Source organism: Trachypithecus francoisi, unplaced genomic scaffold, assembly GCF_009764315.1.
Source record: "Trachypithecus francoisi isolate TF-2019V2 unplaced genomic scaffold, Tfra_2.0 Lachesis_group7, whole genome shotgun sequence".
Taxonomy (NCBI): Eukaryota; Metazoa; Chordata; class Mammalia; order Primates; family Cercopithecidae; genus Trachypithecus; species Trachypithecus francoisi.
This window is the reverse complement of record NW_022681472.1, coordinates 55,376,580-55,399,393: the sequence shown is the minus strand read 5'-3', so window position 1 is coordinate 55,399,393 and position 22,814 is coordinate 55,376,580. Positions and strand designations below refer to the sequence as shown.

Genomic DNA, 22,814 nt, shown 5'->3' with positions numbered 1-22,814 from the left:
GTTCCATGTGGGTAAAACCTCTGATTAAGCAGCAGGCATCAATTAAATCAATAAATAGTAAGCCTGGAGAATAGACCATACCACAAAAGTGCAATTAGTGTATTTGCTAACTGTTCTTCCAGGCTACAGATACTACCCACCATATGAAAGTCTGAAATGTAATAGAAACATTGCAGTAAATGAGGTACATATGGAGGAGAAATGACGTACTTGGTGTTACATACAAAGCCAGATCCAAGAACAGAATTCTGTTTTTGTTAGGGCCAAAAGTGTTCTCATTAGATTATGATGACTGTTATAATAAAAAATGAACATGTAATGCAGATCATTCATAAACTAGATTAAAATAAATAATTTTATTATAGAAATTATTCAGCTTATCAAAATATATCATTGAGATGTAAGAAAAAACAAAAAAATGTATTTATACATGAAAGTGCCCTGAGTCATTTCTTCAGCTACATTATTGCCGCAAAAAAATCAGCTTCTCTTTTTTGGCTTATTTCACCTGTATTTAATAGTTGGACCATATGAGGAAATGTTCCTTCTAGAAATATTTTCAACATGAAAATGAATGCCTTCCTTCCTTGCTTTAACTCTATTTTTTAAAATTGAGCCTCACGAGGAACTACTCATTCTGGACATGCTAGATTTTAAGAAGTTATCTATTGTGAAATAAAAAGATTAAGCTGGAAGTCAAACACCTGTAGATTTAGAATCCTGATAGTAACTGCACATGATGTAAACAATATCCAGGTTTAAAAGCAGACTTTAACTATTATTTTTCTAAATAAAATATTGGAATGTTAAATATATTTTTTATCATAAACTGAAATGTAGACATGATTAAAGAGTCTTACATTAATGTAGCATATATTATAAGTCTGAAAGATTTCATCTTTTCTTGGGGCAAGAGAGTGTATATACATGTGTGTACAGATGTATGAATGTACATCTGTATGTGGCATATGGAAAGGCTATAAACAACTCTGAAATCATGAGTTTGTATCAGTAACCAAAAGCTTGAATAAAGACCAGAATTTTCATACAATTGTCAGATAACATAAGAATGCTGCTTACAATGAACTTTTCTTAATTCCAACCTGAATAAAAGTGTTTTGGATACTTCAACTTTTATTGAAGATTCTCAATATAAACTCAATTTAGTAAAACACTTGAAGTCTCAAAAGTATTTGAAATTGCCACTGTGTAATATTATGCTTTTATAAAGCCAAAACTGTTGTGACAGCTTTCAACAAAAGTTTTTAATTAGTTATTGCCATACTGGCAGTTGAAGACAAAAGTTTCAGTAAACATGTAACCAATGACCACTATGCATATTAATAGAAAGTTTAGTTGCATTTAGTTTACCACTCATCTTTGACACAGATTACTTACTCAGTGACAGGCACGACTGCTCTGTGATATTTTTATAATAAAGTTTCTGCTGAAAAGAATGCTGTAGCAAGATTTAGTTATTCTTTTACACTCATTAAAACAACTTACATATGCTTCTTTTTTTTTCTGAGACATGGTCTCCTCCTGTCACCCAGGCTGGAGTGTGGTGGTGTGATCACAACTCACTGAAACCTTGACCTCCTGGACTCAATTTATTCTTCCACCTCAGCCTCTTGAGTAGCTGGGACTACAGGCACAGGCCACTATGCCCAGCTAATTTTTGTATTTTTTGTAGGATGGAGTCTCGCCATGTAGCCCAGGCTAGTCTCAAACTCCTGGGCTCAAGCTATATGCCTGCTTTGGCCTCCCAAAGTGCTGGTATTACAGGCATAAGCCACCATGCCTGGCCTACATTTTTAATTTAATCAATCTGATAATCATCTTATTCAAACTTTCTTGTAAAGGTTTTCTAGAATAAAATGAACAGTATACTCTTGACTCCAACTTACCAGAGTCATTGATGATATTTATTTCTAATGAAATTCTTCCTTGAATCATGATTTCCACGGTCCACATTATAGCTTTTAATGTGTATTAAATGGACACATCCAATCTCCCATAGAAAACATAATGTAAGAATTATCTATACTTTAAAATGGTGAATTTGTTAGATGAATTTTACCACAATAAAAATTTTTTCTCTGACCTTTTCATGGGTGAATTATGATTATTTAAATTAAGAGTAGCAAAGAAGAAAGATAAAGTATAAAAAAACTAATATAATGTGTCAAAATCTGAAACTTTGGCATGCATTTTGTATTTGTATTCTTTTTTTTTTTTTTTTTTTTTTTGAGGCGGAGTCTCGCTCTGTCGCCCGGACTGGAGTGCAGTGGCCGGATCTCAGCTCACTGCAAGCTCCGCCTCCTGGGTTCAGGCCATTCTCCTGCCTCAGCCTCCTGAGTAGCTGGGACTACAGGCGCCCGCCACCTCGCCCGGCTAGTTTTTGTATTTTTAGTAGAGACGGGGTTTCACCGTGTTAGCCAAGATGGTCTCGATCTCCTGACCTCGTGATCCACCCGTCTCGGCCTCCCAAAGTGCTGGGATTACAGGCTTGAGCCACCGCGCCCGGCCTTGTATTTGTATTCTTAGCTTAGGCACAGTTTGGCTATTTATAACACCTCAGATAGATAGATATGCAGGTACAATTATAAATAAAGATACAGATATATGCACAGATATAGAGACGCAAAGGCAGAACACAAAAAAGATATGAGCAATACATATGCCAGACAAAAGGATTAATACACAAGAAAGCATTAATTAATAAGGAAAAGATATGCAACTCCTTAAAAAATAGTGTACTTTTCACTAATGAGACCTACAAAAGGCTAAAAATAACCTCTGCTAGGGTAAGAGTAAGAAATAGCAGCCATTTAGGAAGGTAATTTGACATCTCTTACTATTTTAAAGGTATGGAATCCTTTGATCTAGCAATCCTTTTGCTGGTAATTTATTCTACAGATACATACATCCAGGGCACACACAAAAAATACCACTAAAAAGTTGTTTGTTGCTAAAAATATGCATATTTGCAAAGGATTACACTTAACTTGAAAGTCCACAGAAAGACAAAAGAAATTATGTTTTCCAAAGACAACTATAACAACCTTCCCCCATCTCATATACTCTCATTCAAGGTGACCTTAGGAAGTACCTAGGCACCTGAATTCTGTAATTGTATGTTAAAACCCCATCATAGCCACCACCAAAAAAAGAAAAAGCAGCAGCAGCAGCAGCAGCAGCAGCAGCAGAGGAAGCGGAAGCAGCAGCAGCAGCTTTAAAAATAAGATGGCAGAAGTCTGGAAATATTTCTGCAATTAAAATTAGTTGAAGGATTTTCCCAGTTGAAGCAACTCAATGGGAAACAATAAAACTGTGTGATATGTAGTATTAATGTTTATAACACAATAAGCCGAAAACAAAAACATATAAACAAACAAAAAAAGCCCCACAGAAAATAAAGTTGTTCTTTTTTTCCCTCACCTTTCTTAAATAGAATGAATTGTAATCTTTTTGTCACAAATATATCAGTGAAACAGAACCTGTTTCAATAAACCTTTGGTAAGTGTAACAGAAAATAAAGCTAGAGTTAAACAATGAACTTCAGACTTCTGCCTCACCACAGAGCTGCTCAGGTGCTCAGCACACAGCTGCTGCTATGCTAAGCGTGAGCTCCGTTTGCTCTTCTTGTTGACTAAACTATGCCTGCACATTGGCATTGTTTGGAAAATACCACAAACCATACTCTAATCCACAAGGGCTTTCAAGAAGTTTGGTAGTTCCTCAAAAACAGAATTCCAAACAGAATTACCATGGGACCTAAAAATTCCACTCTTAGGTGTACACCCCAAAAGAAGTGAAAACAGGGCCTCCAACAGAAACTTCCATGCCAGTGTTCATAGGAGCATTACTCACATTAACCAAAAACAGGGTGGAAATGACCCAACTGCCCAATAGGTTAATTAATAAACAAAATGTGGTATATCCACACAAAACAATATTATTCAGTTATAGCAAGGAATGAAGTTCTGACACATGCAGCAACTTGGATGAGCCTTGAAAACATTATGCTAAGTAAAGTGAGCCAGACACAAAAGGATAAACATTGTATAATTCTACTTACATGAAATTTCTAGACTAGGAAAATTTATAGAGACAGAAAATAGATTAGAGGTTACCAGAGGATGAGGGTAGCTATTACTTAATGGATACAGAGCTTTTGTTTGGGGTGACAAATACATTTGTAAATAGTGGTGATGGTTTCACAACATTGTGAGTGTAATTATTGCCACTGAATTATATACTTAAAATGATTAAAGTAGAAAATTTGTTATATATATTTTACCACAATAAAAAAGAGAAAAAAAAAAGGTTTCCAAATTAACAATGAAAACTATTTACATTTATAGGCAAATTTTGCCTTAGGAGGAAATATTTATTACTATAAATAAGACCCCTCTAGTGAAGACCACCTAAGGGCTATGACGAACACTGACATGGATGGTGAAAATAAGTCAGTCATGTAGGTTTCTCTCACGGATATTGCCACAAAAATTTGAGTCAAAGGAGCTCTGCAATGAAGATCTAATTGCAATGAAAGAGCAATTTACTGTAAAAATATTTCCTCACTAACAAATACCAAAGACTTTCAGATGCTTTCAGGACATCAGATAGATAAGATACTATAAGACAAATGAGCAAATTTTGAATACAGATCAAATGCCCACATTGAGGAGCCACTATGTCTGATACAGAAAGATTTACCAGTATATATATTATTAGATACCCATTTTAAAAGTCTCAGCCCAGCTGGTCAAAGATGCAGAAAAACAACACACTGATATTGTATCATATTATTGGTCAAGTTTTAAAACGTAATAAGTAGATAATGAATCATACATATTTGGTTTGTTTTTAAAAATTTAAACTTGTTACTGAAATTGATATTTTATGGTGTAAAATGGGTTTTCAAGAAGGAAACCCTAAATTAAAACAGTGTAGGGAATAATATGGGATAAATGACTAAATTTAGTGTCTATTATACAATTATTCAGATACCATTACACCATAAAATTTGAGAATCATTTATAAATCATGAACATTTCTTTATTACTAAAAAAGTCTACCAATCAGATAAGTTGCTTTACTTCCTTTTCTGCCTCTATAGCCTCTATTTCCTCAGCTTTTTTCATAGAGATTCTCCCTATATTTTTCTATACCTCATACCAACCTCTCACCTCTAACACTGCATTATTTCTTATGTTTCAATGAAATTTTGGCCTTCCCAAATGCTTACATTAAACTGAAAATAATTTTACAATTAAGGAAAGGGGAACATAAAACAAACACTTCCAAGAAACATTCAGAAAATCATAAAAGCCTACTAACATATTTTAAATGAAATACAGGAACTCACTTAAGTTAGAAAAATGAATATTTTATACCAGTCAGAGAGGTATTTGTGGAAAACAATATCCTTGTATAAAAACTATACTTAGAATTTTTTATATTATATAGTATAAAACTTTCTTATTTTTATCTAGAGATAAAACTTCTGTAATTTTATTTTAATAAAATAGTTACAGATACTGTAACATTATGGTTTTTGTTTTTTTTTTTTTCCCTCGAGATGGAGTCTTGCTTTGTCACCCAGGCTAGAGTGCAGTGGCAGTATCTCGGCTCACTGCAACCTGCACCTCCTGGATTCAAGCAATTATCCCACCTCAGCCTCCCAAGTAGCTGGGATTACAGGTGCATGCCACCACGCCTGGCTAATTTTTTGTATTTTTAGTAGAGACAGGGTTTCACCATGTTGGCCAGGCTGGTCTCAAACTCCTGACCTCGTGATCTCCCCGCCTCAGCCTTCCAAAGTGTTGTGACTACAGGCATGAGCCACTGCACCCGGCCCATGGTCTTTATTAAATGTAATGAACTACCCCAAATTCTTCTCCCAAAACACTGATAAATTTGGTGTAATAAAGACAATCTACTGTTTTCATGGTGTTTTCCCCCCATTCTCAGTTGTAATGCCAAAAACAGTTTGATAATCTCCCCGATCTTTTGTGTCTGTGTCTCTTCCAAGGTTGAGAACAAATGTTATTGTAACTGAAACTATGATTCTCAGAATGTAGATTTCTGTTTTCTAACCTATGTCACTTTAATGTAAATAACACTATCTAAAATTTCATTAGGTGCTCCTATATAACAAGGAAAAAGCATAAACATCATTACCTTTGCAATGTATATACAGCTTCTTACTTTTCTGGTTAGCGAGTTGTTTATCACTTGTAATTGGTCAATAAAGACTAACTCTTTATTCTTAACCATCCATGTGTTTCTACACAGTATCTGAACAGATGAAAGCAATCTGTTGTATACTACTGTCAGAATATAGGATATTCAGAGAATAGTAATTTCATATCTCAAAGTAATCAATTTTAAGATCGCTTCTAAGAAAAATTAGACATAAAAAGTAGAAACTGGCTTGTATTAATAATCTGTGAGTATAATACATTGAATTTAGTTCTAGACACCTTGGTAATTAAGGACTATAAGGTTCTACAAATATTTTATTACAAAAATGATATGCCAAGTAGCTGGGGCTACAGGTGTGCACCACCATATTGGGCTAATATCTTATTTTTGTACATATGTGGTCTCACTATGTTGCCCAGGCTGGTCGGAAACTCCTGGGCTCCAGTGATCCTCCTACCTTGGCTTCTCAAAGTGTTAGGATTACAGGCATGAGCCACTGTGCCTGACCTTGTTTTTAAACAAAATTTTAGTTCTATTAGATATATAGAACCCAACATTTAGTAAAACAAATGACACAAAGTATATATATGCTTTACTGGCAAAAGCCTTGAAGAAAAAAAATCCTCAAATTTCTTATCCTACTAACAAAGTCAGATACTTACATAGTATTCTGATGTATTTCCTAATGATTTATAGAATATCTGTATTTCTTCTCTATAAAATATACCAAACTGCAAAGCACAACAAACTGCTCATATTTTTTAAAAGAAACAAAAAACCCCAGAAAACTAAGGTCTCTAGAAGAAAATTATTTAAAATCAGACAAAAAAAAAAAAATCAGAAGACAATACCTTCAACAGTTGGCTGCATTTCTTCTGTTTTTGGAATAAAAATTCTGATTACACTTGTGTTGATATAAATCAAAGGTAAATTGCGGGATGTCAGCGTATGGGTCCTCATGGGCTGACCAGGAGATTTTGTTTTCTCTTTTTGGGTCTTTGGTAGTTTTGCTTGAAATATACTTGCAATGGCTTTAAGTAAAGGAAAATAAAGAACAATATCAAAAGCTTGTGCTGAAAGAAGAATTTCATGAAGAAAATGAGGAGAACCATCCATTAAGCCTTCAGATAATTTATGAAAACTTCTTCGCTCATTTCTTGATGTTAACTTGTGGCGGACATTTTTTGTTACAGCTTTTGTGTATGTCAGAGAGAGGAATCCATGCTGCTGATGAGTGCCATCTAGAAGTTTTGTAGTTGTCTGTTCCAGAAAAAGGAAATCAAAATACACAGTTCATTAAAAACATTTTTTTAAAAATTGGAAAGAAGAAAATGATCTCAGTGAGTATTTTTACCTGTTGGTCTTACCCTACACTTCTTAATAAACACATGACTGATCAATTCTGCAGATGGGGACAAAAAACTTCTAAGATGGTTTGAATGACTGAACTAAAGATTGGAATCCTGAGTTCCAGTTCTAGATCTTGAGGAAGGTAATTAATCTTTTTGTGGCTATTTCTGTGACTTCTGCATTTTCTGTAACATTAAGAATTTGGGGCTGGGGTGTAGTAGCTCACGTCTGTAATCCCAACACTTTGGGAGGTTAAGGTGGGCAGATAACTTGAGGCCAGGAGTTCGAGACCAGCCTGGCCAACATGGTGAAATCCCGTCTCTACTAAAAATACAAAAAATTAGCCAGATGTGGTGGTGTGGTAGTACATGCCTGTAATCCCAGTTGCTCGGGAGGCTGAGGCACAAGAATCGCTTCAAGCTGGGAGGCAGAGGCTGCAGTGAGCCGAGATTGAGCCACTGCACTCCAGCCTAGGCAACAAAGTGACACTCTGTCTCAAACAAAAAAACTAGGTTGGAAAAGACTATCTTGATTTTATCTTTTCATTTCATGAAAATTTTTCATTATGAGTACTAAGAGGCTGTAATAAAAAGTATCACAGGTCACAGAAAGGTTGTTTACTCAGATGAAACTGAAATAACCACATTATATATTTTTATTTGAGACCAAATCTATACAGGCCAGATGATTACCTTCACTAGATAGGATATAACAGTTGTGAAAATGGAGTTTTTCCTTCAATAATTTGGCTCATTTATACAAAGACAGAGCCTATAAAAGAAGCCTCATTGATACCATGCTTTGACAACTGAACTAAACAGTTACTGCATATTTAAACAGTAATGTGACACAACAATATAACATTTGTCTTTCAGAACTTGCCTATTATCAATAGCTAACACATTGTTTATAAAATCTAATTATCACTATCCTGTAACTCATAATCTTTGCATATACTACTATATTAGTACACATATAACATTTAACTGAGAGTAAAAAAATTATCATAACTTCAATATTTTTGCTAAACTATCTCAATTAGCTCTCCTATTCAAATTGCATACTATAAACAAGTTATAGTAAAACAGCATATGCTTTTAAAGAAGTAAAGTAAAACGTATACTTTCGTATTCCTCAACATACAAAAAGAATATCACTTGAAAAAAATCTTCCTCAACCAATTAACAGACACGAAATATTGTTTTGGAAATTACTCAGCACAGAATTAGAGGAGAACTGTTATATTCCACATTCCCTGCCCCTCTTTCCAACACCTGAAAAAGTTAGTAGGGTCCAAAGAAGGGATTTTTAAGAGGAGAAGTGAACTGGAACAAAGCAAAAAGAAGAAAATATATTCACACAAACAGAAAAAAAAAAAGAGAAATAGGAAAGCTGTAATGAGTCTGAGCCTATATTATCCCATCACTCCTAAATTTCTTTTGCTTCCATTTTCTTCCTCTTATTTTGTTGCCTATCACCCACTGACGTGGTGAGAGGAAAAAATTATGCAATTCAGTTACCACTGTTAATTTTGCTTTTAATTTAGACTTTATAATGAAGGAAGATAAGAAAATAAATTATCTTCATATTTTTTTAATTGACCATTAAAAAAACCCCGGAAAGTAAGCACTAAATAGTTGTGCAATATAATCATCTTTCCCCATAACAGCCTGCTCTCAAAGCATTTTTCACTGTTCCCAACATTTTCACTGCTTCTCCTCTGATTCCCCTTCTTTTTTATTTCTGCACTCAAAACAAAAAGATGTATAGTAAAACAGGAAAAGTGCTACCAGTTTTATTACCATGTTGCTGGACAATGAGCAATAATGGATGGAGATGAATTGTTAAGGTATATCCCCAGTGGAAGAGGCCAGTGATCATAGTGATGTTGTTTGTTCTAAGTGTCTAAACTGGGGAGAGGGTTAGTGCCGACCACTAATCTAAAAAATCTAATTCATAATAAATCTTTATTAATAGCAACATTTGAATCCTGGAAAGAGTATAAAAGGTATTTCAATGTATAAATGTTTTAATTGGGAAAAATATTTTAAACACGTGGAATGTAAGCATATTTGAAAGGTAAGCTACATGAAGAAAGCGTGTTTTTTTTTAACTGCTGCATTCCTAACTCCCTTACCATAAGGGAAAAAATGAACATTAGTTGAGGTAATATAAATATCACTTTTCATATAGTAATAATACTTTATACTATTTAAATGTTAAAAAACACTAAGTAAAGAAACTTTTTAAATGGCATTTAATTTATAAATTTAGAAAGAATTTCTGAAGAACATAAATGATAAATTTAGGGTTTCTTTATGAATATTTGTTAAAATTATTAAGAATGTTTTTCATAGACTCTAATGAACATTCAAAGAGAGGAAAATAAATCTAAACACTTCCTCTAACACAAAAGCCACATTTTTTTCCCTGCACTAACGATTAGAGACTATTGCTAGTAAAAGCTCAAAATAAAATCAGAACATATCACTTGCTATGCAAATACACTATTAAACATTAAATTTAAGGACAAAGTTAACGTTAAGAATATCAGTTAAAAGAATTAGCTTAAGAACATATCCAGATATGTTGTACCATTAGAAAAGGCAAGGTTCTAAACTTCTAAAAGTCACTGATATAGCCTTGTGTTCATCTACCTAGTCAATGACAGAAATGCAATCTTGTTCAGATTCAAGAAGGTACCACACAAGTTACTTTGAATTAGTTGTAAGAAAACAATGGCATAATAATAGAAAAAAAATTTAAAAAGCAATCTTATTAAGAATCATTAGAGGAATGACAAAAGCAGTATTGGTCAACTCTTGATCATTCAATACATGCACAATTTTAAAAAATATATTGAATGTACTACTTTGATTTCCTTATATTGATGACAAAATTAGTCTGTACTCATGCAAGTGACCCAGAAACAGGTTATAGTGGAAAAGCAGTTCTATGATTTTAAATTACATTATACTTCATTTATAAAGTTTATGATATAGAGGAAAACACAAATCAAGAGTTGACTCTATGAATCATTCCATTCCTTCTCTGGGTTCCTGTTAATGGGAGTCGTGTAGCATAATTTAAAAGTAATTTCTTACAGAAGGAAAGAAGCCAGAGCAATTACTGAAAGGGTCCTGCTTGCTGATGGGTCGAACCAACAAGGTGCGTCTGTTCAGCTTGTCAGTACAGGAAAGGAAGACACCTCCACATTGCCCCAAAGACCAACACTCTTCCCCAAGGCTTGAGGTGATGGACAGGAGCAAAGAAGGTGAAAAGACAAAAAGCAATAAAAGCCATAAGCAAAAAAAAAAATCTGGATAGTTTTAAATTCTCCTCAAGTTTGCATAAATTTTGGTTTGAGCAACTGCTAGGTATGCCCTCTGCCTGGACCATCTTCTGCAAAAGCAATGTTAATGAAAGTAAACAAAAAATAATTGCTTTTAGTATAAAATTACAACTTCTAGTTTATGGTAAAGAACAATCCAGCATGAACTCACATAAGAATTGGGAAACAATTCCAAAAAGTCAACATAATAGTACATTAAAGATAAAGTATATTAACAAAAGCAAGCCTACCTTTGCCTTTTTGATAAATTAATTTTTATAACAGGAAGATGGTTACAAAACAAGAGCAGCTTCAAAGAATAAATAGCTTTAAATTTATATGTAATTTTGAAGAAACAGGTTAATAAGAAGTTATTCTAAACTCAAATTCTTGTAACCATTAGTCCTATTTTATTAAATAACAAAGATAAACAGCTTAAAGTATATTTTCAAAAATCATAATAACTAAATGGGTCTCACCACAGATTTTTCTTTGCATTGTAGAAATACTCCTTCAAAATGTCCTGACTGCCAACCTTCCCCTGGCCTGGAAAACATAAGTTCACCTTATCTGTTCTCTTCAATTTTTCTGAGTTAAGAAATTGAACATATATAACTATTTCAAATACATCTACAGTTCACAACACTGCATTGAACTAAAACATAAATCTGACAATGCAATCAATAGAACAATTTACATTAGCACCACACTCTGATAGTTCTGCATAAGAACATTTGTCTTCATGGTAAATTATATATTTATTTGGCTGATTATTTAGTTCCATCTCCTCACAAGAGTAACATCTATGTTTATTTTTCTTTTTTACAGATGGGGCCTTGCTCTGTTGCCCAGACTGGAGTGCAATGGCACAATCATAGCTCACTGTAACCTTGAACTCCTGGGCTCAAGCAATCCACCCACCTTAGCCTCCCCAGCAGCTGGAACTACAGGCATACACCACCATGCCCAGCTACTTTTTGTGTGTATATATGGTGACGGGGTCTTGCCATCTTGTCCCAGCTGGTCTCAAACTCCTGGGCTCAAGCAGTCCCCCTGCCTTGGCCTCCCAAAGTGCTAGGATCACAGGTGTGAGCCACCATGCTAGGCTATTTTTCTTAAACACTACATCCCCAGTACTCATTTAGCATAGCACTTGGTGCATACCACACACACAACAAATATATGTTTTTAATAAATTAATAAATTATCTGAATATTTATAATTTATATAAATTTAGCAGTGAAGTCAGGGATAAAGTACAACATAATATGTAATATTCATGACATTAAAAATTATTTCAGCTAAAATACTGTACTATCACTTGCAAATATAATTTTTATACAGATACATACCATTTCAAAGAAACTAAAGAGTTGAACATTCTATGGTCAAAAGCCAATTAATAATTCACTGTTTAATATGACAAAAATAATTATCATATGATTGGTAAGTTAATACTATTAGAAGAAGTCCTAATACATATCCAGCAAAATATTTTTATCCCATAATTGTGACAGATTTGATAATTATTGACAGACAATATGATATATGCAATAATGGATAAAAATTCAAACACTTTTAATGTAGAATTAGGAACTTGGTAAATTAAAAATAATTTTTTAGAGTACGTAATACATCAATATATGTACAGAAACATATAGGTGCTTTTGGTGGTACACAATAAAACATTGTTAAATAAATAAATGAATTCAGAAAGAAATGGATTTTAAGGCTGTTTCTAAGCCAAAAACTACAAAATTGAAAATATGATGCTATTTTAAATATTTTTGAAAAACACTTGTTTTTCAAAACAAGTTTTATGGTATGTGAATTTTAGTTCAATTACAAAAAGAAGCATCATTGTACTACTATAAAGCAAAAAAAAGGCATTTGTATTTTTGTTTCAGAAAAATTTATGATAAAACCTGTACAGAGCTTTGTGAAAATATCTGAAAACTTTTTTACTAATGTTATTATTACAAGCCATGCATATTTGCATGTAATTATACTTTTGACAGAAATTTGTTATGCCAGAAACAATGGTTCTAGGAACATCTACCATATACATAATAATCATCTGTGAGATGAGAGTCATCAAAGTGCTTAGGAAATGAGCTATTGCTCCATGTCAGTGCATGATTATATTGGTATAGAGAATGAATGGGAATTATATAGCAAAAATCAAAGCCATCAACTATGTTGCAGGCATCTAAGCAAATATAAAATACAGAAAATAAATTGTGTAAGATTATTAGTAACAGTAGCTTATTTCATTTAATATGGCAATGTATATATTTATGAACAGATTTGTCATCTTATAAAACAAAATTTTATTATACTCCATACATGAACAAATACAAAATAAAATTAACCAATGTATCTGTTAAGAACCCTCTTTGAGAATAAGTACAGGCATACCTTGGTTTTATGGGCTTTGCTTTATTGCATAGTGCAGATATTATGTTTTACCCAAATTGAAGGTCTATGGCAGTCTTACACTGAGTAAGTCCATCAGCACCATTTTTTCCAACAATATATGCTGACTTTCAGTCTCTGTGTCACATATTGGTAATTCTTACAATATTTCAAACTTTTTCATTATTATTATACAGATATATGGTGACCTGTGATCAGTGATTTTTGACATTATCATTATAATCATTTCAGGACATCATGAACAGTGCCCAAATAAGACGCAAACTTAATTGACTAATGCTGCGTGTTTTCTGATTGCTTCACCGACCCTACTATTTCCCATCTTTCTCCCTCACCTCAGGTCTGCCTATTCCTTGAAACATAACAATATTGAAATGAAGCCAATCAATAACCCTACAATGGCCTCTTAAGTGTTCCAGTGAAAGAAGAGTTGCAAATCTCTCACTTTAAATAAAAATCTAAAAATGATTAAGCTTAGTGAGGAAGGCATGTCAAAAGCCGAGATAGGCAGAAAACAAAGCTTCTTGTGCCAAGTTGTGAATGCAAAGGAAGGTTCTTGAAGAAAATTAAAAGTGCTACTCCAGAGAACTCACAAATGATAAGAAAGTGAAACAGTCTTATTGCTGATAGGCAGAAAGTCTGAGTGGTGTGGGTAGAGGATCAAACCAGCCACACCACTCTGTTAAATCCAAAGCAAGACCCTAACTCTCTTCAATTCTAGAAATTGAGAGAGGTAAGAAAGCTGCAGAAGTTAAGTTTGAAGCTAGCAGAAGTTAGTTCATGAGGCTTAAGGAAAAAAGCCATCTCTATAACATTAATGTGCAACATGAAGCAACAAATGCTGATGGATAAGTGGCAGCAAGTTATACAAAAGATGTAGCTCAGTTCACTGATGAAGGTGGCTACACTAACAGATTTTCAATGTAGACAAAACAGTCTTCTCTTGGAAGAAGATGCCATCTAAGACTGATAGAGAGAGGAGAAGTCAATGCCTGGGTTTAAAGCTTCAAAGGACAGACTGACTCTCTTGTTAGAGGTGAATGGAGCCGGTGAAGTTGAAGATAACGCTCACTTACCATTCTGAAAATCCTAGGGCCCTTAAGAATTATGTTAAATCTACTCTTCCCCTGTGCTCTATACACGGGAATAACTAAGCTTGGATGATAGCACATCTGTTTACAGCATGGTCTCCTGAATATTTTAAGCCCTTTGTTGAGAACGGCTGCTTGTTTAGAAAACAAAATCCTTTGAAAATATTACTGTTCATTGACAATACACCTGGTTACCAAAGAGTTCTAATGGAGATACACAAGGAGATGAATGTTGTCTTCACGCCTGCTAACATCCATTCTTCAGCTCATGGATCAAGCACTAATTCTTGACTTACAAGTCTTATTACTTAAGAAATACATCCTGTAAGGCCACAGTGTGTTAGTCCATTTTGCATTGCTATAAAGGAGTACCTGAGACTGGGTAATTTATAAAAGAAAGAAGTTTATTTGGCTCATGGTTTTGCAGGCTGTACAAGCATGGCACTATCATCTACTTGGCTTCTGGTGAGGCCTCAGGAAGCTTTTACTCATGAAGAAGGCAAAGCAGAACAGGTGTGTCACATGGTAAGAGAGTGAGCAAGAGAAAGTGGGGAGGTGCTATGCTCTTTTTAAACAACCAGCTCTTGCATGAACTAAGAAATCGAGAGCTTCACTTGTTATCATGGGGAGGCACCAAGCCATACATGAGAGATCCTCCCCTATGACCCAAATATCTCCCACCAGACCCAACCTCTGACACTGGGGATCACATTTCTACACGAGATTTGGAAGGGACATATATCCAAACTGTATCAGATAGTGCTTCTTCTGAAGGTTCTAGGCAAAGTAAATTGAAACACCTTCTGTAATAGATTCGCCACTGTAGACACCAAACATTCGTGATTCATGGGAGGAGGTAAAAACATCAACATTAACAGACGTTTGTAAGAAGTTGATTCCAGCCCTCATTGGTGACTTTGAGGGTTTCAAGACCTCATTGGAGGAAGTAATGGTAGATGTGGTGAGAACAAGAAATAGGAGTGGAGTCTAAAGATGGGGCTGAACTGCTATAATCTCATGATGAAACTTGAATGGATGAGGAGTTGCTTCTTATGAATAAGCAAAGAAAGTGGTTTCTGGAGATGGAAACTACTCCTGGGGAAGATGCTGGGAACATTGTTGAAATGACAACAAACGATTCAGAATATTCCATAATCTCATTTTTTACAGCAGCAGCAAAGTTTGAGAGGACTGACTCTAATTTTGAAAGAAATTCTGCTGTGGGTAAAATGCCACTAAACAGCATTGCATGCTACAGAGAAATCCTTCATAAAGAAAAGATTCAATCCATGTGGCAAACTACATTATTGACTTATTTTAAGAAATTGCCACAGCTACCCTAACCTTCAGCAACCACCACCCAATCAGTCAGCAGCCATCGACATCAAGACAAGACCCTCCATCAGCAACAAGATGATGACTCATTGAGTGCTCAGATGATCATTAGCACATTTTAGCAATAAAGTATTTTTAAATTAAGGTATGTACATTTTAAAATACATAATGCTATTATACACTTCACAGACTACAGTGCAGTGTATACACAACTTTACATACACTGAGAAACCAAACAATTTGTGTCACTTGCTTTATGGAAATATTCACTTTATTGGAGTAGTCTGGAACCAAACTCCCAAAATGTCCAAGGTATGCCTGTATAGTATTTATTTTAATAGCTAGCCAAATTAAAATAGAAAAAGTCTTATAGCAACTTTGTTCAAAGAAAAATACAGATTTTCTTATATTCATTATTCATTATTTACCTGCTTCTATAGTGATCAATATTGAAACTCTCTATTTTACATTTCACTTTGGTATATACATCCTGGACATCTATAGAAGCGCTGAGATCTTCTAGTTCACAGACCATACAAACCTCTGCAATAAGAAACAAACAGTAATATCAATACAGTCTTCACAATTAATATTAAAACTTTTCATTTTACATTTCACGTTGACATATGCATGCTGGATATGTACAGAGGCACTGAGATCACAAAAGCTTCTAGAATAATAAGCAAATCAGCACAGGTCTTTCGATTAAGATAAGACATTTATTTCAAGAAAGGGGAAAGCCCAGTTAATATCTGGAGTGTTATATTTGATATCAGTCAAGGATTTTCCCAATAATTTTAGTGACAATAGTATAATGTATCAATATGACCACTGAGGAAAATTCCTCATGGTCTTTTAGATGAATTTTAATACAAACAGGACAAAATTTATGTATTACAAAGCCAAGGAAAATACGTACACATAAAATTTTAATGTTAATAAGATTCAACATTTTAGCACTGCAACTAGAAACTCCTTGAATTAGGTTTAATAATACTTATTTAATTATAAATGACAATAAATTATGTTTAATATGTCTTCCAAAATAGTGTTTAATATTTGCACTTTTCATTAAAGAAGAAAAACAATCCAGGCTGGGCACGGTGGCTCACGCCTGTAATCCCAGCACTTTGGGAGGTCGAGGCGGGTGGATCACCTGAGTTCAGGACCAACATGGAGAAACCCCTGTCTCTACTGAAAATACAAAATTAGCTTGGCGTGGTGGTGCATGCCTGTAATCTCAGCTACTCGGGAGGTTGAGGCAGGAGAATCGCTTGAACCCGGGAGGCAGAGGTTGCAGTGAGCCAAGGTCACGCCACTGAACTTCAGCCTGGGCAACAAGAGCAAAACTCCGTCTCAAAAAAAAAGGAAAAGAAGAAGAAAAGCAATCCTGTACCTGTGCCTTTATTTTCAGGATCTGGAGCAAAGAGCTTTACAGTAACTTTGGGAAGCACCCACTGCATCCATAAACTAACACGTCCACTGGTTCCGCCAATATTACTTGTAGTTTGTTCCAAGGTGACAGAATCTGAGAATGGTGAGTCCTCACCTGCTTGTATAGAATCTCCCTGGGATGAGGAGAAAAAAAAAAATCTTATTTTGTAATGTAAACAAAAATAAAAAATTCAAATTATAAATTAAAATCAGCAATTATTATTTGTAACTTTTTCACATCTTATATGCAAATTATAATCACATAAACGTTAATGCTAATACATAATGCTTATATGTAAACATATATTCTCAAATGGTTTTTGTTAGAAAGCACATGCATGTTTCCAGCTTCCCCTAAAAGTAGGTAAGATCTAGAAAAGGTTAAGATTAAATCATTGAGTATGTTCCTACAGAGTAGAGTCTGCAAGCTACAGTTAAGGGGCTAATCTGTCTGTATTGGGGAATAAAGTTTTACTAGATCACAGCCACCTCCATTCATGTATTGACTGTATATGACTTCTTTTCAGCAGAGTTGAGAAGTTGCTATAGAGAAGCTATGATCTACAAAGTCTAAAGGTATTTACTAACTGGCCCTTTACAGAAAAATATTTGTCTACCCCTTCTATAGAGTATTTATAATGGAACCTAGAATAACTATAGAAAAGTGATTATCAGTTTAAGAAACAGCAAAATATTAATCATGCCTTGCATGTTAATTAAGGAGACATTAAAAATTAGTAGATTTGACAATATAATTTTTTAAATGTTTTATATGGTTAAACGTTTCTTAGCGGAATAGAGCACAAGCTTATCTGATTCAACAAACACATAGTGAACTCTGAATATGTATAAGGTCCTAAATTCAGTGCTAACGAACTTGCTGTCAAAGGCTTGTTGGTTTGTTTTTGGTCTTTTAAGCAGCTTTTAGTAGGCCAGAATAAAATAAAACCTTTTATTTAAAGTTGAACTGGAGTTGAATAGCTTCAGTCTCAAATGCGGAAGAGATGCTGCAATCATTGACATGTTGAGTTCTTTCAGGATTAGCTATAAGTATGGGGTTCTTAAAATCCCAAACTTTGCTGTCCATTTAAAACTTGCAAACAAAACTTGCAAGCTTAAACCCATATACTCTGAAAACTGATCAAATACAATACAACATTCTTATTTGTTTCAAAGATGTATATGTATTTACATATCAGTTATAGATACCTAGTTAAGCTTAGTCTGTCAGGCAGTATGGTGTACTGGGTTAAGGAATTCAGATGCCAGTCATGTGATTTTAGGCAAGTAGTTTAACTTTTCAGAGTCTGTTTACTCCTCTGTAAAATGGTTATTATAATGATATTTATCTCTTACAGTTAAGATTAAATAGCAATATGAATGTGAATGGAGTATATACACATAGAAAATATTTCATAAATTATAGGTATAATTATCATTATCAAGTTGAACTGATGCTTAAGAAATTGTTCACTCACATTCTTACAGAATTTGGTCCCTCTATTGCCTTTCTCATTTTCTCATCTTTCTAACTTCAGACATGTTTTCTTTTGCTGTATATCCTCAACCTCCAATAGTTTATTGTTGCTCTGAATGTCTCAAACAAAAATGTTAATTTCCTATGCTAACAAGTCATGACCAGTAGTCAACTGTCAAAACAAAACACCCCTTAAAATTTAAACAAAGACAATATAATATGATCAGTATTCCATTTTCTATAGACAGGTTGTCAGAGCAGAAGCTACTAATCTCTAAACACTTAAAAGCAGGAATGATAATTAAAATTCTGTACAAAACAAACCAAAGCCCCGGCTCTCATTATCACAGACATGCCATCTAGACAAAGGTATATTCAGCTCCTACATGAGGCTTTTACTTTAACTTCATTGTTTTATAACATCTTTCAGTCAGAAGAAAATTCAATTTCCCCACAACCTCAGAAGGAGGCCAAATGGGGAAGATTTTCACAGAATGACAGGCAAGTGTTTATTGCAAGAACACTTAGGCACCAGGCATAGCAAAGTAACAGTGTTCTGGGATTTACTATTAGAGAAAATTATAGAGTTAAACCTGAAGACAGTATAGTTACTCTTTGTCCCAAATACATCAAACAAAGCAAATAGCTCACTGTTTGTGGGGTTTTCATATAAATGCTTTTACAAAATAAGTAGTTCTAAATCTGCTACAATAGAAATTCCTACAACTTGAGAAGCTATAAAAAAAATCAGGTTTTTGGTTAGCTGTCTAATGTAACACAACATCTAATAAAAAGCACAAACTAATTCCAGATAAGGACGCTCATTAAATAAAAGGCAAGATAATATAGCCTTTCTTGATGGATAGGTTTTTAGAATAGAAGTATGCTTAAATTAAATCCTCCCTCCAACAGACAGAAGAACACCATATTCCAAGAATGGAGAACTGAGAGAAAATAGCCTCTCAAATCAACAAGACTTCACTTTTTAACACTACTTGGTATACTTGCTAAGAATGCTAAGAAAACTGGCTGCAAATTTATTAAGCACTCCTCAGTAAAAGCTTTGCTCTACTTCCTCACGCAGTTTCAATTTTCATTTTGGATTTACAACATTTTGTTTGGTATTGTTAAACATGTTTGTGCATTAATTTTCTGCTCCGTTTCCAAATCTGTTGTGAAAATCAGGCCAGAAATGGAGATGTTGAACTATTTTCCCATACGTCTTTAGGTCAAGTTCTAAAATAAACAGTTCAATTCTTTTACCATTTTGTTGCAAATTGACCAAATACTAAGTTTATTTTCCTAGGTGAACTTATCTTTGTTCATTTGGAAGAGCAAACACTTTATAGCCCTTCATCCTTGGCCTGCTTCAGAGCTTAAGGATGACCATAGTTTTGGCCCCATTGCTACTTTCTCTTATCAAAATAACTCCTGCATTCTTGTTCAATCACAAAACTTCCCAAAGGGCTAAACACTTCGACCACTGGTTGTACTTAAGTCAACAGTAACAAGTGGCCTGCTGTGGTCTCAACTACCTGCGCTCCCACTATTTCAATGCAAGAGTGGGAAAAAAATTAAGTGTTTTAAGCTCAGTACTTAATCTTCAAACTCATATTTCCCACTTTACCATGACTCAGACTGAAACACAGGAAGCTGGAGCTATATGTGCACAAAAGTACAGTGCTGCCTATCAACATGTCAGCATGAAAAGAAGTACATAATCATAAAGTATAAATCATCTAAGGATCATATAAACAAATACTTCCATTTAATACAAACAATTGTTAGAATGTGTTTTCTTAAACTAGATTCATTTACAGTAAGTTCTCTATATTCAATAGTTTTGACCCAACTAAGCAAGAAAAACAATGTTTTAATAGTAAAATGTTGAAAAATTTTAATGATTGTTTTTGAGTGCAAATTGTAATTTAAAAAAATCAAACCTGCAATTTCAAAGTGTTCCGCAGATACATAATTAACATAAATAACGCAAGAAATGTAAGGTAATCTCAGATTATTAGCTTATAATTACATAATAAAACTATCTGAGTTTTTAAAAATCGAGTAGCCAATAATTTAAATAAATTTTTGATATGAATATTTTGAAATAGGAAAGGCTTTATACACAAATTATTTTGTTGAATGGTATGTGATGGCTAAACAATAACCTTCATTTTCCTAACCTGTTTCCATATCTTAATTTTTTCCACAGCTATTCAAATAAGATGATAGTCTAAATGTTATGATTTCTACATTTTGAATAAAAGTTTCTCTCTAAATGTTAAGGATAAAACCATTCAAAGAAAAATATGAAATGACGTAAGTATTTTCAGGAGTTTTAAAACAATTACAAGAAATTTTTAAAATAGCAAATTGAGTAAATTCAAACTTAATATACTATCTAAATGGTTGTTTGAATAATAATTTGAGGTAGATTACTGCATAGGTTAATTGCACTTGAATAACTGAAAAACTGACAAGAGTTTTGCTACTACAGCAAACTCTGTCAACAACTCTGAAGTTGATGCCAAACAACCTCTTAGTCCAGTATTCACTTTTCAATTATCAATGTATGTTAAACAGTTACTGGACATTAAAAAAGGAACCACTTCATGCTTAATATTTTTAAACTAGGCTTATAATAACGCAATTTTAATTCTTGAATCAATAAACAATGCTTGTCACATTGTCACACTTTGCCATGACCCTGAGCTTCCAAACATTGAGTAGTTAATATATCAATTTTTATTTAGGTAGAGTTGTAAATAAATATTCTAGTATTCACTCAGCATTTTAGATTATTCTGCAGCTTGAAATTATTTCCTATACTACCACTGTGATTAAGGAAGACATTACCAAAAACATTTTATATATACAGAAAAAGTTAAAATGAAAAAAACACTAAATAATTTGCCTAAAATCACAACTCAGAGGAATTTAATTTTGTCAACACAATATAATCCTTTAAAATCACATTTACTGAAACTACTGAAAACCCAGAGATCCAAAATATGATTTTATGTAGTTATAACAGTTTCCCAAAGACATATAGGTTATGAAAGTATCCTGTAAGGGAAGATGTGTGTGTGTACTTGTGTACATATGTATGTGTTTGCTTTGTTTACTTGTCATGAGGAGGAATCATCAAAATGTTAGTGCTTTTAATGGCAGTTTTTATTGTTGTGCTGTTCTGTAAACAAAATAGCATAAAAATTTTAATGAGTATAATTATTTCCTATACTACTTCCTTAATCACAGCAGTAGTATAGGAAATAATTTCAAAGCTGTAGAATAATCTAAATATATAATGTTCCACTTTCTAGACCACTTACCTGAACAAAAATTTGACAACTTCATCTAACTGAAGTACAGTTCAGTATGTTCTTCATAAAATATAAAGTTTTATTTATCTTTAGAACCAATGCAACAGTGAGTGTGGCAGAAACAGGTGGCTGTTTTTGGTTCCCAAATTTTGCTCTCCCTTCTATAATACAAAGTTGTTTCTGAGTAACGGTAATCCAACTACGGGCTAAATTTCCCGGCCCACCTTGGAATTATGTTTATATACACATCCATACCCCATCACTAATATGATAAATTCCTCAAAGGATAAAGGATTATGTCTTAATAACTTAGATTTTAAAGAGAAGACTGAATATTAATAAGCTAAGAATAAAATTTAAGAAATTCAAAACAACAACAGAATAAACTCAGTAAAAAAGCTGTATCTGTCTCAGGCTAAGCAGGGGAACAAAGTTACCCCGGGTAATTTTTAAAAACAACTCTAAAGTGCATGTAGGTCTAAGGGCTTGATTTCATACTGCCTAAATGTTTCAAAAAACTTCTAGCTGTAAGATTAACAGTATAGGGGTCCCAGGTTAGTGGTAGTGAAGTCCCTTAGAGAAAGCAAACACATAAAATGTCTTTGTGGGGGACAGGCCCTCAACCAACATGTAAGGGCTTCATAGAAGAAGTTCCATTGATGAAAAACACCCAACACTAAATTACACAGTGCCTAAGAAAACAATCTAGCAGGGGTAAGATTTAAGAAAACAACAAGTGGTCAGATTCAACTCTAAAGAAGTTCAGATACCAAATCTGATAAAAAATAAAAGAAAATAATCATGTTTAAAATGATTAAGGACAA

The 22,814-nt window shown here is 33.8% G+C and overlaps 1 protein-coding gene across 9 annotated transcripts in view; it reads right to left on the bottom strand.

Moving 5' to 3' along the window:
• The window catches only part of VPS13B (vacuolar protein sorting 13 homolog B), an 869,883-nt gene that overhangs the window by 371,618 nt on the left and 475,451 nt on the right, over positions 1-22,814 (bottom strand). For 4 of the 9 annotated variants that reach the window (XM_033202375.1, XM_033202376.1, XM_033202378.1 and 1 more), the window contains exons 26-29: positions 17,153-17,324; positions 16,185-16,299; positions 10,668-10,809; positions 7,065-7,473 (exon numbers count right to left, since the gene is read on the bottom strand). In XM_033202375.1, the coding sequence (XP_033058266.1) occupies positions 7,065-7,473; positions 10,668-10,809; positions 16,185-16,299; positions 17,153-17,324 (838 nt within the window). Of the gene's footprint in view, positions 1-7,064; positions 7,474-10,667; positions 10,810-11,373; positions 11,483-16,184; positions 16,300-17,152; positions 17,325-22,814 lie in introns of those variants that run through there. The other 5 variants (XM_033202379.1, XM_033202380.1, XM_033202382.1 and 2 more) reach the window with 5 other exon arrangements.